The sequence below is a fragment of the Eretmochelys imbricata genome, chromosome 7 (assembly GCF_965152235.1).
Source record: "Eretmochelys imbricata isolate rEreImb1 chromosome 7, rEreImb1.hap1, whole genome shotgun sequence".
Lineage (NCBI taxonomy): Eukaryota > Metazoa > Chordata > Testudines > Cheloniidae > Eretmochelys > Eretmochelys imbricata.
The window spans coordinates 15567323-15582673 of NC_135578.1; the positions used below are offsets into that span (position 1 = coordinate 15567323).

At 40.2% G+C, this 15351-nt stretch overlaps 1 protein-coding gene across 1 annotated transcript in view; it reads left to right on the forward strand.

Moving 5' to 3' along the window:
* Positions 1-15351, forward strand: part of ITPR1 (inositol 1,4,5-trisphosphate receptor type 1) — a 233385-nt gene that overhangs the window by 60310 nt on the left and 157724 nt on the right. Inside the window, exons 6-13 of the mRNA XM_077821751.1 lie at positions 352-510; positions 1997-2095; positions 3826-3909; positions 4004-4150; positions 4417-4512; positions 9872-10026; positions 13739-13838; positions 14313-14473. Of these exons, the coding sequence (XP_077677877.1) occupies positions 352-510; positions 1997-2095; positions 3826-3909; positions 4004-4150; positions 4417-4512; positions 9872-10026; positions 13739-13838; positions 14313-14473 (1001 nt within the window). The remainder of the gene's footprint in view (positions 1-351; positions 511-1996; positions 2096-3825; positions 3910-4003; positions 4151-4416; positions 4513-9871; positions 10027-13738; positions 13839-14312; positions 14474-15351) is intronic.

The following is a 15351-nucleotide window of genomic DNA, read 5'->3' on the forward strand; positions in this document are numbered from 1 at the left end:
AGTTTTGTCACCAATATCTCCTGGTCCTTGGTATCTGACTGGTGAAACATAGAGCATAATTGGCAAAAGCAGTTTTCTGTTGTCTATCATCAGAATGATATGGACATTTACGCTAACGGAAGCTGCTCAGTGCCATGAACCAGTCTAAAGCCTACAAAAAATGTATTCAAAACAAGAAGTCCAATTGTCTCTGGATTTGTTATGGCCAGTGTAATATTCAGTCTTAGCAATTGAAGTTAATTTCCATGTATTATGATCAGACACTCAGACTATTATATAATCTTTAGTCAGTGTTTATCAAAGGAAACATATGTCTGCCTTTACAGAAACAAATTGTAATTTTTGTTCTAGCTGCTGCACTTAAAAAGTAACAAATACTTGACAGTAAATAAGAGGCTTCCAGCTCTGCTAGAGAAGAATGCTATGAGGGTGACCCTGGATGAAGCTGGAAACGAGGGTTCCTGGTTCTATATACAGCCTTTCTACAAATTGCGTTCCATAGGAGACAGTGTAAGTGCAGATGAACATCAGAAGAAGATGCAAGAAGATTTGGTGTAAAATACAAAGAGCTTGTATCAGTTGCTTCCTTACTTTTGACTCATTAAATGTACAGGCTTTTATAACATGTAATATTAATGGCCACAGCCCTTTTCCTGTGCTGAACAGTGTGGGAGGAGAATCACTATGGTAACTACTGATTTGGAAACAAGGAACGATTAAGATTGGAAGGAATAAGGAATCTAAATACAGTAGCCTTCTAAATCCCCACCAAGTTCAAAATGGCACGAAATGTCAAGTCATTTAGAACAAATATAATTAGTATGTTGGTTCATGGGGCTGTAGTTATGAGTCTTTCAGGTTCTGTTATGAATTTCTGTATCAAGAATTTTATCAGAATTAGACTAAATGGTTGCCTTGCTTGTGGGAGGTGTTGATTCTGAGTTAATACCCTAGTTTTTAATCTCTGGAGATGTCCATTGTGTTCCCACGTTGGATAAGTGAGAATGAATGTGGTTGTCATAATCCCAAGTAAATGGTTTTCTACCTCACAAAGCCATGATGGACTTTGGCATGGCTCATCAGCCTATACTCAAGAGAAGCCAAGGACTTCAGTATGCTGTGCAGTGCAGCCCTACCTGATAGAGGGCTCCCAAACAGGGTAGATTCCATGAAATAGAGCATATCCATATCCATGTAGACTAGACAGTTCATTTCAATGTAGTTATCCCACCACTATGCGTAATACAGCCTTAACTGAATGTCCTTGTCTTTATTTCATTATTATAGGAATAGCACCTTGAAGATTAATGTAGTTTGTGTTCAGTTAATTTAAAAAGAAGAAACTTCATATAAACTCCATTAATGTTCTGCTTTCTCTGTATTGAAGGGAGTTCAAGTCCCTCAACTAAGATTTTTGTTATGGATATTTTTTTTATTTTTTTTATTTTTTTTTTTTGTCTTAAAGTAAGATTGGGAGGCTTTGGACAAGAAACTGTCCTGGAAGGAACGTATAGGATACGTGGGACCTTCACCCTCCATGATAAAGTACACTCAGCTTACCACACGTGATTGGACCTCATTAATTGAGAGTACACAGCGTAGGTTAGGACACACAAACTCCTAATGGGGGAGGAGAATCTTTCTGATGACTTTTGGTTTTAGGAATCAATTGTTAGATGTTAGACACAGAAATAACTGTATGGAAGACAAAGACTTAATCAGTGGAAATTTTAGTTTTCCTTTATATGCCACTTAGCCCAGTTGTGTAGGTGTCTTTAAGCCTTAAATAACTCTGAATGTTTTAAATATCCATTTTCTTCTGAAATTGTCAGGGTTTTTGGTTGTTTTTTTTTTAAGATGCCAGTGTCTTTCCTATTTACTTTGCATGAAATATCTCTAAACTGTAATCCAATGGCCTAACCTCATTGCTTTACACCCAGAAAAAGGTAACTCTGGGGACCATTTCTGAATCTGATTGCAAAGTACTTCTCTTCAGGTTGTCATTGGAGACAAGGTGGTCCTGAATCCTGTTAATGCTGGTCAGCCCCTTCATGCCAGTAGTCACCAACTGGTTGATAATCCTGGGTGCAATGAGGTAAGTGTAAAATAAATCAAAAGCTTGGCCTGTTAGTGCAGTGGGTGGCACAGAAATTTGATGTAAATAGAGTTGGAAGGGTCTTTGGAGTTCTCGGATAAACTAAGGAGCACGCATGTTATGGAATTTCCGATTACCGTGCTGGAGAGCATATGCTACACTGCTGTCCCATCCTTTTCGTGAAATAACAATACTACTAGCTCTGGAGACAGTGTTTCTCACCTTCTTCCTGGTGGGTAAACAGCTGGGCGGGGATTGGTAAGAGCAGGTCTGTTAGGTAAATAACAGGCTATATGGAACAAAGAAGTGAGTGTGGCCGATTCTGCCCAACTGCTTGGCTGTAAGAACAGAGATAGCTGAAATGTACTTTTCTGCAAAATCTACCATCCTCATGACTGGAGCTGAGTGAATAACTAACAAGTGTTTGTTTTGTTTGATGTCAGTTTGGTGGGAGTTCTGAAAAATTTAAAAAAAAATAGTTTTCGGGTGAACGAAGTCTGAAAATTCTGAAATGTTTTTGGTGAAATGACCCTGTTTATTCAATCTGAAACAACATTGAGAGCGGAGACCTGGGTTCAAATCCCTGTTCAGAGCAGAGATTCAAGCCTGGGTCTTCCACATCCAAGGAGTGCCCTAACCACCAAGCCAGGGTATTCTGGGTCAGGTCAAGTCTCTCTCAATCTCTCCTGTTGAAGCTGGTTTACTAATCACTGGGTCAGAGAGAGAGTGAGAATGGTTAGGCCACTTGCCTGGGATGTGGGAGACCCAAATTCAAGTTGTTGCTCTAATAAATAATTACTTACATAGAGTAGAACAGTTCAAGGGGACAGATTGAGAAACCTACCTGAGAACAGCCTATAGCAGTGGTCCCCAAACTGTGGGGCACCCCCCATAAGGATGCAGGGGGGCCTGGGCCAGCACCCACGAGGGGACAGGGAGAGAGCGCGCCACCCAGCCCTGCCCTGCCCTGGCCGCAGCCCTGCTCCTGGCTTGGGCCCCTGCCCTCGGCCTATGACCCCCCGCTCTTGGCTCCCGGCCTGGGAGGGGCACAGACACATTCTACTACTGGTAAAGGGGAGGGGAGTGCGAGAGGATAAGTTTGGGGATCACTGGCCTATAGTCTGGTGGTCAAAGCACTCAACTGGGAAAGGGGAGATTAAGGTTCAAATCTCTGCTCCAGAGCGAGGATTTGAACCTGGGTCTCCTACATCCCAGGGAAGTGTCCTAGACCAGTGCTTCTCAAGCTATCTGATGTGGGGGACCAGCAATCTTTTTTTCCAATGCGCGTGCAGACCGGCAGCCGATGGCCAGTCTGCGGACCACCACTTTGTTGGTGAACCACATCCAATCCTCTGTTTCTGTGAATCTAGCCTGATTTTTCTTTTTCCTGGTCAAAATTATTTGGTTAATTGGTGTCGGATTTACGAATAGTTTTGGGTCAATCAAGACTGCCTTTTTGGTGAAAAGTGTCATCCAGCTCTATTCTTGACATAGCGAGATGAGGTATCCACGTAATGAGTTAGGTACTAACGTTAAATATAGTTACTGTGATTTTCTGCAGGATTGAGTGCAGGCCACAGTCTTTCTGGATTGGTGTTTCATTTCATTCAGTAGTAAACAGGGATTGCAGTATACTGTTCAAATTCTCTTTCCACTGTAAAGAAAAGGGCAGTGCTTTGCAGTGTTTTACATACTGCTAGTGTGACTAGTGATACTAGTTTTTGTTCTAGGTCAACTCTGTGAACTGCAACACGAGCTGGAAAATAGTCCTTTTCATGAAATGGAGTGATAACAAAGATGATATTTTAAAAGGGGTAAGTTTGGAAATTCATCTTGCTGCTGGCTTTTTAATAGTGTGATGTCTGTATTGTCTAGTTTGTGATGATCATTCTGTCTTGGCTTTGACAGGGAGATGTGGTAAGGTTGTTTCATGCGGAGCAGGAGAAATTTCTGACTTGCGATGAGCACAGAAAGAAGCAGCATGTCTTCCTGAGAACTACGGGGAGACAGTCGGCCACTTCGGCAACTAGTTCAAAAGCACTGTGGGAAGTCGAGGTAAGGACGGCATCTCTGAGGCTGCACAAGTGGTTTTATTGTAACGATTGGTGCTTTTATTTAAAACCTTGCTCCACATGATTGATTTAGTTATTTTTTTTTTTAAAGTAAGATTTCCGTCTAGATACTGGGCTAGATGGACCTTTGGTCTGACCCAGTATGGCCGTTCTTATGTTCTTACATGCCTGAAGGTGAAATACAACAGTACTAACCTGAGGGGCAATCCACTGAAATTCAGAATATGGCCCCTCTTTCTCTTTTTCCAGGTGGTGCAACATGACCCTTGTCGAGGTGGTGCAGGATACTGGAATAGTCTTTTTCGGTTCAAACATCTTGCTACTGGACACTACTTAGCAGCAGAGGTAAATACCATGGGGAGGACCCATAAACTCTGCCTCTTCTCCTGTCAGTGCTGTCTTCCTTTATCCCTTCCTGAAAAATTGTGGTTGCCTAACTAATTGAGGATTGGAAACATATTAGTGAATGATCACTATGTAGGATTAGTATTACTAAGGATGAAATTATGCATGAATAGGGAGTATCAAAGTGCCAGACCCATGAAACAAGATATTTTCTTGAAAGATGCTTGGAAAAAACACTGCACTATAAGAATGACCATGGGTCCCTACTGTTTTTGTTAGGGATGGGTGGTGACTTCTTTTTGTTAAAAAGTTTAGACAATAAGTGTCACAATTTTATGTAAACAATCAACATCAAGATGAGCTCATTAGTGGGAAAGTGAATTGTACTGTGAATGGCTGGAGAACCTGTCGCTACGTGTTTGAGGAAATAAATTAAACCCATTGTTGGATCCTCTGGATTTTTTTTATTTCCAAACAGAACATAAAATTGTTCATAAAAGAGAAGTTAAGAGTTATAGAAGCCTTCTAGGAATTGTCATGAACACTTACCTATCCAAGCATTTTCAAAGGTGAACTGTTAATACCTGTGAATACTCACTGAAACTAGCCTGACTCTGTGTATCTTGAAACACACTTGTGTAAATGAAGACAAACATATTTGTAAAAGTAAGATGCTGGGGATATGCAAGGGAGGTTGGAGTAAAGAAAGGCAATATAGCCCATCATGGTGAACGCAAGAGTTCAGTTGAAATAATCCTGCTTTATGCTTTTCTAGTAAGCAGATTCCAAAACACTTAGTAGCATTTTGCCAAGTACAAAATGGATCAACAGGACTGGTGGATTATAGAGGTTGCTTAGCAAATCCTGGGCTGGTTAATCAGCTGTGAAAACACTGATGCAAAGATGAAATGGGAGAAATTGATGAATTTGTGCATATTATGGCAAAAATAGCTTTTATCAAGGGAACATTTCAAATGATGACATGATCAAGATGTTTCTTGTAGCAACTTCTAAAGCTGATTGAAATGTTTTGAAATTTAATTGTGATTTCAAAATTTAAAAGCTTGACAAAATTTTCACAAAATTTCCTTCTTTCCCAGCTTTAGTGATGTCCTGAGCTGGTTAGTTGAGTCTCTTTTGCAAGTTTGCTGATTGCTTAATTCTGTTCCTGGCTACACAACTGCCTGGTTTGTTTTTGTCTGTTTTTGTTTTTGCTTTTTAAAAGTTGATTGCATTGTATGTGTTTATAGATTCCGAGGCCTGAAGGGACCAGTATGGTAAACTAGTCTGAAATATAACACAGGCTGATGTATAACACAGGCTACAGAACTTCCCAAAAATAATTCCTAGAGCATATTTTCTAGAAAAACATCCAATCTTGGTTAAAAAATTGCCAGTGATGGACAGCCCAGCACGACCCTTAATAAATTGTTCCAGTGGTTAATTGCCCTCACTGTTAAAAATGTCTGCCTTATCTGCCGTCTGAATTTGTCTACTTTCAACTTCCAGCCATTGGATCTTGTTGTGCTTTTGTCTGCTAGACTGAAGAACCCAACATTGTGTACTTCTGTAGAAAAAGATGCATCTGCTATGGAATAAGCTAGATCTCCCTGAGGAAATTTTATACCCGGGGGTGGAAAACTAAACTGTTGACTTGCCTGTGATTCTGTTTCATCAGGTAAACCCTGACTATGAGGAAGATGGCCAGGAGTGTCAATCCTCAGTAAGTATAGGCAAAAGTACAGTTTTGCCCCTGATTAGGAAGGCTTGACTCAAGCCTTGGTATCTGATCGGCAAGTGAACAGATGATGCAAGGCATTTCTGCTACGAAAGAAAGTCGAAATTAAGCATGGCTGGAAGGTACTGCATGCAGTGCTCTATCCTGAGGCTGACTACTGAAGATTGGTGTAGTAGGCTCTAGAGGATGTTGAAAAGCTATGCACTTCTAGGTATCGTGATTCTTGAATAGCTCCTCTCAGGATAGCATCTGAACCATTTCTCAGAAAGCTGAACTCGTCACCTCTTCGATGCATTTTCTTTCTCCAAGTCTGAAGAGCAAGTTTCTCAAGATGAGATCTGTTACTAAATATCCCGAATGCTGCCTTTATCCCGGGGGCCAAATGAAGTGGTTGATTTCACAAATGAAAGCCATCTCTAAGGAACAATTTCTCATCTGTTAAATTATCATAGGAAAACCATGATAAATAATTAGGCTATAAAAGAAGAACCGTGCCCAACCAGTGGTTAATTTTGATGTCATTGTTTTGAATGACCAGTAAAAGCGAGTGTGATGTCCTTTCCAATAAATGTTGTGGAGTTACATCACGCTTACTCAAGATGCTGTTTGATTTACATGATAGAGTATGAATTACCAGAAGCCTCCTATTGATGTGACTAGGGAAGCAGACATACTGTATGGCCACTGTATTTGCAAATCAAAACTATTGGTGACAGCAGGTATAACTGGAACAGCACATTCCATTGTGGATTGTATTTTTCATTTGGATGAGACTGTAGGCTTATGATGCCATAACCTCTATTTCCTAATCAATGTCCTGCATAAGGGAAGATGGCTTTGTTTAGAAATCAGGAAGAAAAGCTTGTCTCCGTGGAGAAGAGAAGAATGTATCTTGATGCATGGAAGGGAGAAAAGCTCAAATTTTCTTTGTAGGCATATTAGTTGGCCTGTCACCTTGTCTACATATGAAAGTCATCTAAAGTGGTAACCATTAAAAAACCAACATTTGCCACCAGATACCCAAAAGTTACTCCAGTTATTTCCCGTTATAACTCATTTTCCTGTACTGCTTTGTAGAAAATGCTGCCCTCCTGGCGACACTATTTAGTACATATTCTGGATAGTGAAAACCAACTTCTATCTTAACTTTCTAGGAAAACACTAATGGTTTCTAGTACCTCTTTGGAAATCAGAAAAGACTTTCATTTTTGCCACTGTCATTACACACAAGTCCCTCATTCCAAAATGAGCTCAGGTGTTGATGGAATCTTGGAGTAAACTTTGATAAGTGAAAAGAAAAGGAGTACTTGTGGCACCTTAGAGACTAACCAATTTATTTGAGCATGAGCTTTCGTGAGCTACAGCTCACTTGCGAATACAGACTAACACGGCTGTTACTCTGAAACCTTTGATAAGTGGTTTCTGGTTTTCTGCTTATACTTCTTCACCACCAGGTGGCGAAAATAGACCACAAACAAATGACAAGAGCATATAATCTCTCTAACATACAAATATAGTTTAAACTCCTTTAACTTAGAAATGGTGTTAGCATCCTAACCTTATTTGGGTACAGTAACTTTATTCAAGCCTAAATCATTCTCAAGACTGCAAGTCTCTCTGCACAGTATGTGCCCTGGCTTTCTTTCCTTATCCCTCAATTAATGATCAGTGCAGAGGTTTGATTTGAATGAGCATGAATAATATGTCCCAAACTGCACCCTTCAACATTACAAGGGATCCATTGTGTGAATTTTGCAATGATGCGTTTGTAGGTGAAACTTTAGTTCTGCGTGGATGTAATAATCTTATCTAAGATCTCTCACTTTCTATTGCCTGTTGTTTGCTGCTCCCTGGTTTGTAGCTTTGCCATAATTTCTAGAATTGGCTAGGATATTGCCTCAGCTGCCAGACATAGTGAATTGTATGAATTTTCAGCAGCTGCCATGTTTGGAGATCAGCAAGAGGTTTGTTGAAGGCAAATGAAGGTTTTGAGAATTCAGTACAAGTGTAGAGTAGATAGTTTTCAAACAGACTGAATATATAGCTGCATTTGTTTAAAATGCAAATCACCAGTTTGCATGTCTAGTCCATATATTTACCATCCTATTACTGAAGGACAAATCAAAACTGTAAATATCTCCACTTCACAGCCAAGTTCACTTGCTACAAATGTCATAATCACAGAATATCCTGAAGTACATATATAACACTGTAAGCATTCTATAGCTTTCATACAATCCTAGCTCTTTGAACTCCTCAAGTTCAGATTTTCAGAAATAGATTGTTTTAAGTTTAGGCTCCTAACTCACTGCTGAGGTCCCTTACTAAGTGGCCTGACGTTCACCAGTACTGAGATCCCAACATTTCCCATTGAAGTTCATTGGAGTTGTTGGTTCTCAGCTCATTTTAAAAATCATGTTTAAATATGGGCCTTGGGCCCCTGTGTTTTGAAAGTCTTGGCCTCACTTGCTAACATCTTTACCTTACTGATTGGAGATTCCTGCTGATGTTCCCAAGAAAGGTCTTAAAGGAAGGGTGAACCACAGCTTTTCCTCATATTTTCCCACCTTGAGCTTCAGTTTTTCTGACTTTGCTACTTTATACTTTTCAGAGTGGTAGCCGTGTTAGTTTGTATCAGCAAAAACAACGAGGAGTCCTTATAGCACGTTGGAGAGTAACACATTTATTATGGCATAAGCTTTCGTGGGCTAAAACCCACTTCATCAGATGCAAATAAATTTTAGTCTCCAAGCTGCCACAAGGACTCCTCATTGTTTCTACTTGATAATGTAGTCATCCAAGTTCTTGTTCATTTAAGAAATGTTGGTGATTTCATGTCTCAATGCATTAATAAAGCTAAATTCATTAATGAAAGTATTAACCTGGTCAACACTTAATATTGTGCTAGCAGATGTTGTTGCCTTGTTTTTCTGTTGTGCATTGGACACATTTGAATGTGCAAGGATAAATGCCATGAACTGAGGTGAATACTACCAGCTGGCTAACTTCTTGGTTACCTTTCATTTTTTCGTCAGTGACTGACCACTATAATTCCGTTTCTGCTGTTGGAATCCGTTAGATACCGTTGATATTGACGTGACTGGGAAACAGAATTGCCAGCTGTCATTTTTGCTGCTTACAAAATATTTATTTAAAATTATAGTTATCAAGTAGACTTCTGGAGCCCTTCAGCAGCAGTCTCTAGGGTAAGGCTTTTGTCGGACATGGATCATCTGCAGCAGAGTCTGAAGCTAATCTGGGTTTTCAGTGTGTTGTGAAGTGAATGTTTTGGCAATTTGAGTGTATTTTCTGGCACTTAATGTAAAAAGACATAGACACAGCATTACTTAGGAATTATTACATTATAACCCAGAGATGTTCAAAAGTTACCAACAGCAGACAAAGTGAAGAACTGTATTTGGCAAAAGCAGCTAATTGTCTGTCAGTTTTATTTCTGTTCTAAAGCACAGCTGGAGCTTCTGCTAGTACCAGCGCTTGGAGAGGTCGATATTTGTGTGCACAAATTATAAAACACATTGATATAATGCTTGGCTTTTCACACTGGTCTGACAGTTCTTGGGATAGCATTTCTGACTTCATTTGATTGGATTCTTTCCATAGACAGATCCTGACCAAGATGCATCCAGAAGAGGGTTGCATAATGCTCAGGAGAAGATGGCTTACTCTCTGGTGTCCGTACCTGAAGGAAACGATATCTCCTCTATCTTTGAGCTGGACCCCACCACTTTACGAGGGGGAGATAGCCTTGTCCCAAGGTATGATGTTAAATTCAATAGGTTCTCACTTCTTACAGGCTTACAACAGTACCCAGTTTGAGCTGAATATCCTCCTTGGATGATGATGCTACTAGAACCACGGGATGCTGAAAGATGGAGACACTATAGCATTTATTTTTAAGATTACAGAACAGTTTTTCACTGTTTCTCTTTCAAGTTAATTAAAGGTATTAATAGTAGTAACACCTAACAGTTATATAGTACTTCATCAATATATCTTCAAGCAGTTTATAAAGGAGATGGCAATATCATTATCCCCACGTTCCAGCGGGGGAAACTGAGGCACAGAGCGGAAGTGACTTGCCCAAGGTCCTGCAGCAAGCCAGGGATAGGATTCAGGTCTCCTGAATTCATGTTCACACTCTATCTATATTGCTAAAGGGTTAGGTTAAAAAAAAAAAGGGGGGGGGGGGCTCCAGAGGTGATCCCAGCAATTATAGGCCTGAAAGCCTGACTTTAGTACTGGGCAAACTGGTTGAAACTATAACCAAGAACAATATTGTCAGACATATAGCTGAACATAATTTGTTGAGGAAGAGTCAACATGGTTTTAGTAAAGGGAAATCATGCCCCACCAATCAACTAGAATTCTTTGAGGGGGTCAACAAACATGTGGACCAAGGGGAGCCAGTGGATATAGTGTACTTAAATTTTCAGAATGCCTTTGACAAAAGCTCTTACGCAAAGTAAGCTGCCATGGGATAAGAAAGAAGGTGCTCTCATGGATTGGTAACTGATTAAAAGATAGGAAACAAAGGGTAGGTATAAATGGTCAGTTTTCAGAGTGGAGAGAGGTAAATAGTGGTGTCCTCCAGGGGGTCTGTTCTGGGACCAGTCCTATTCAACATATTCATAAATGATCTGGAAAAAGGGGTCAACAGTGAGGTGGCAAAATGTACAGATACAAAATTACTTAAGATAGTTAAGACCCAGGCAGACTGAGAAGAGCTACAAAAGGATCTCACAAAATTGAGTGACTAGGCAACAAAATGGCAGATGAAATTTAATGTTGATAAATGCAAAGTAATGCACATTGGAAAGCATAATCCCAACTACACGTATAAAACAACGGGGTCTAAATTAGCTGTTACCACTCAAGAAAGAGATCTTGGAGTCACTGTGCAGCGGCAGTCAAAAAAGCGAACAGAATGCTGGGAATAATTAAAGAATAGATAATAGGACAGAAAATATCATGTTGCCTCTATATAAATCGATGATATGCCCACATCTTGAATACTGTGTGAAGACATGGTCGCCCCATCTCAAAAAAGATATATTGGAATTGGAAAAGGTTCAGAAAAAGACAACAAAAATGATTAGGGGTATGGAATGGCTTCCATATGAGGAGAGATTAATAAGACTGGGACTTTTCAGCTTGGAAAAGAGACAGCTAAGGGGAGATATGATTGAGGTCTATTAAATCATGACTGGTATAGAGAAAGTAGATAAGGAAGTGTTCTTTACTACTTCTCATAATACAAGAACTAGGGGTCACCAAATGAAATTAATAGGCAGCAGGTTTAAAACAAATAAAAGGAAGCATTTCTTCACACAACGCACAGTCAACCTGTGGAACACCTTGCCAGAGGATGTTGTGAAGGCCAAGACCGTAACAGGGTTCAAAAAAGAACTAGATAAATTCATGGGGGATAGACCCATCAATGGCTATTAGCCGGGATGGGCAGGAATGGAGTCCCTATCCTCTGTTTGCCAGAAGCTGGGAATGAGCGACAGGAAATGGATCACTTGATGATTACCTATTCTGTTCATTCCCTCTGGGTCACCTGGCACCTGCCACAGTCGGAAGGCAGGATACTGGGCTAGATGGACCAAAGGTCTGACCTAGTAGGGCCATTCTTATGTTCTAGGTGTGTGAATTCTGCATATTGCTCCTCATGCTCAACAGTGTTATTTTCTACTAATGAAACATTTTAATGGTGCTATTTATTGGCACTACATGCATTACAAACTTAGTTAAGACACATTGCATGCTCCAAAGATGAAGTAATCTGCTTTTTATATAAATAATTTGCATTTTGTCTAAACTGATTGATTGATTGATCTCCAGGTCAGAATCAATGAACTCCATGTGTCCTATTTAGTAAACTAAATTGAGTTCCTTTCAGTGAGTGTCTTGTATGGCTTTCAGCAGTTGTACAGGTGCAGATATGTGGTGGCTAATACTTCCTTTGTAGCCATTCTCTTGCATTGTACTTTGTGTGGTAAGTGCAAAGCATAGATCTAGAGGAGACCAATAGGAGCAAAGCGTTTCTGAAGCCAACACTAGGAATAAAATTATTCCACGATGGTCATCAGTTGTCACAGATAAGCAGTTCTTAAAAACTTGAAGAGTGTCGGCTTTTTTGTATAGTTAGGCTTAAGGGTCTCTGTGACTAGGAAGTTTCTTGAGACCATGTAAAAACTATTGATGTGACTCTACCTTTTAGGCATAAAACTTTGAGTATGTCTACATGGTAGCTGGGAGGTGTGGGTCCCAGCACAGGCAAGCAGATTTGCTCTAGCTTCTCTTGAGTTAGCGCACTAAAATAGCATTGTGACATGGGCAGCAGCTTGGGCTAGCCACCTGAGTCCAAGCCTGATCCCCTGGGTCTGAGCTTGGATGGCTAGCCCAAGCTGCTGCCATGTCACAATGTCCACACCGCTGGTATTAGCGTGCTAGCTCAAGAGGAGCTCATGCAAGTCTGCCTACCTGTGCTGGGAATCACACCACTGAGAAGGTGTAGGCATACCCTTCACGTTTGTGTGGGTAAACTTGAACTTGTTTGTTTTACTGCAAATTGTTTCAGAATATTTGTGTTAGTCACTAAAGGTGAGCCACCTTAACAGATCCTGAGTTTTAAGTAACATTTCGTGGCTAAGTTGAAATTCCAGCTCCAAAACAAGGGAACAAAAAAACTGTTCATGTGTAATTGTGATTACATGAGTGCTGTGCATGCTTCCTACACACACAAATCAGTGCTCGGCTAGCTTAATCCTTCCTGGTTTACCCTGGTTTGCCCTGCTGTTCTAGTTCTTAGTCTGTCAGTAGATTGACATGATGCCCCTGGTTGTGGTTTTTGATCTGAGCTGTGGCTTAGGTTGAGACCACCAAATTTGTGGAAAATTCTGACCTAACAGAAATTTAAACCAATGTCTTCTGAGGTGAAAGGACTGCTAGCAGTCCCCTAGTCTTTGCTGCTTTATACTATTAAATAAATATATCGGGCGCAGAGAGTTTATGCGCGTGTGTGTGTGAGGTGAGTGTCCCCTGTGGCAACTTTTTTGTTTTTTATGGGAACAATTTTTTATTACTTTCTGTGACACTTGAACAGGTATAGATTGTGCATGGTAAGTGGTCAAATGGTTTTCAAAGAATAAGTACTGCTTTCGGGTAGCTTTTCCTTTCCCATTTATGCACAGGAATTGTTGGAAGTTCAGCTGCAGTAAGTTAAGATATAGATGCACTTTGGAGTGGAGTTCACAATACAGAAAAAACTGAAGAGTTTTAACTTGTGTTGCTAATTTGAAAAGCTTTATTCTAATTATGGGACACCCTGTTTCCAGCAGAAAATAATCTGTCTCCGATTAGTCGTTCCTGCCAATGACTTGGAAGTTGTACACACCTAGGATTACTGATCAGTTACGTGTCTTGGAAACTGTCTAATTGTTACAACTATTGGCTGTGTTGTAGGAACTCCTATGTCAGGCTTAGACACCTGTGTACTAACACCTGGGTTCATAGCACCAACATCCCAATTGATAAAGAAGAAGAGAAACCTGTGATGCTTAAAGTAAGTCCTGTAACTTTAACAAATCCTTCTTTTGACTTCTGTGTTTTCATAAAAATACTTCCAATATTAAAAATGCTGAGCCCTTGAGGCTTATTATTCTGCTGAGTTAGTCAAATAACAGTGCAATATTAAGTATTGTAACGAAAAAATTAAGCACTAACATTAGTTGAGTGATTGGGCTTTTTAGTTTTCTCTATAATGTAATCATCAGGAACAGCATGTCTTTTGGGTGTTTGTGGTAACGTTTTTGCAGTCTGGTTTGAGACTGCAAAAGTCTTGAATTGGAGAACTATAGATTTGCATTGAAGTGTTTTGTTGTTAAACTTATTCTATCAAAAATCTTGTACTGCTGTTTCTAATCTCAACTGTTGTTAGGACTGTGGTTTCTTTCATGTCTTAATATTACTGAGTTACTTTACTGCTGCTTTGCCCCTTTTTGTCTTAGTGTGATACTAAAATTGCCTTGGGTTTTAGATTGGTACCTCTCCAGTAAAAGAGGACAAAGAAGCTTTTGCTATAGTACCAGTTTCTCCTGCAGAAGTTCGGGACTTGGACTTTGCAAACGATGCAAGCAAAGTGTTGGGTTCCATTGCTGGCAAGTTGGAAAAGGGAACGATCACCCAGAACGAAAGAAGGTAGGAGGCTCAAGAAGCAAGCTTCTTGTACTAATAGGGCTGCTGCCTTTACTGAAGTTAGTTTTATTCCCCACCCTTGTGTTTGAAAGAACAAAGAGAACCTTGGAAATTACAGACCGGTCAGCCTAACTTCGATAACTGGAAAGACAGTGGAACAAATTATTAAAAATCATGTTGTAAGCACATGGATGGTGATGGGGTTATAAGTAATCGCTAGCATGGATTTGTCAGGAACAAATCTTTCACAGGGTTACTGGCCTAGTGGATGGAGGGAAGCAGTAGATATGATATATCTTGATTTTAATAAGTCTTTTGACACCATCCCACATGACATTCTCATAAGCAAACTATGGAGATGCGGTCTAGATGAAATTACTATAAAATGGCTTTACAGCTGGTTGAAAGACCATACTCAAAGAGTAGTTATCAACTACTAATTGCTTACTGGAGAAATTTGCTTCCCCCACATGCCTTCACAGAGGGGATGAATATAGGCTTGTGGGGAGCATCACCAATGAATCCCGGCACAATATAGATCACATCGACCAAAACCCGTACATATAGAAAGCAGTGGACCCCATCCATGACTGTTCATTATACCCTGAAAACTGACAAACTGGGAGGGTGTATCTAGTAAGGTCCCACAGGGGTCAGTCCTGGATCCGATGCTTTTCAGTATTTTCATCATAACATTTGCAGGTGACACCAAACTGGGAGGGGTTGCAAGATCTTTGGAAAACAGGATTAGAATTCAAAGCGACCTTGACAGATTGGAGAATTGGTCTGAATGCAACAGGATGAAATTCAATAGCCTAGGCCCTAGTGCAAAGTACTTCACTTAAGGAGGAAAAATCAAATGCACACCTACAAAATGGGGA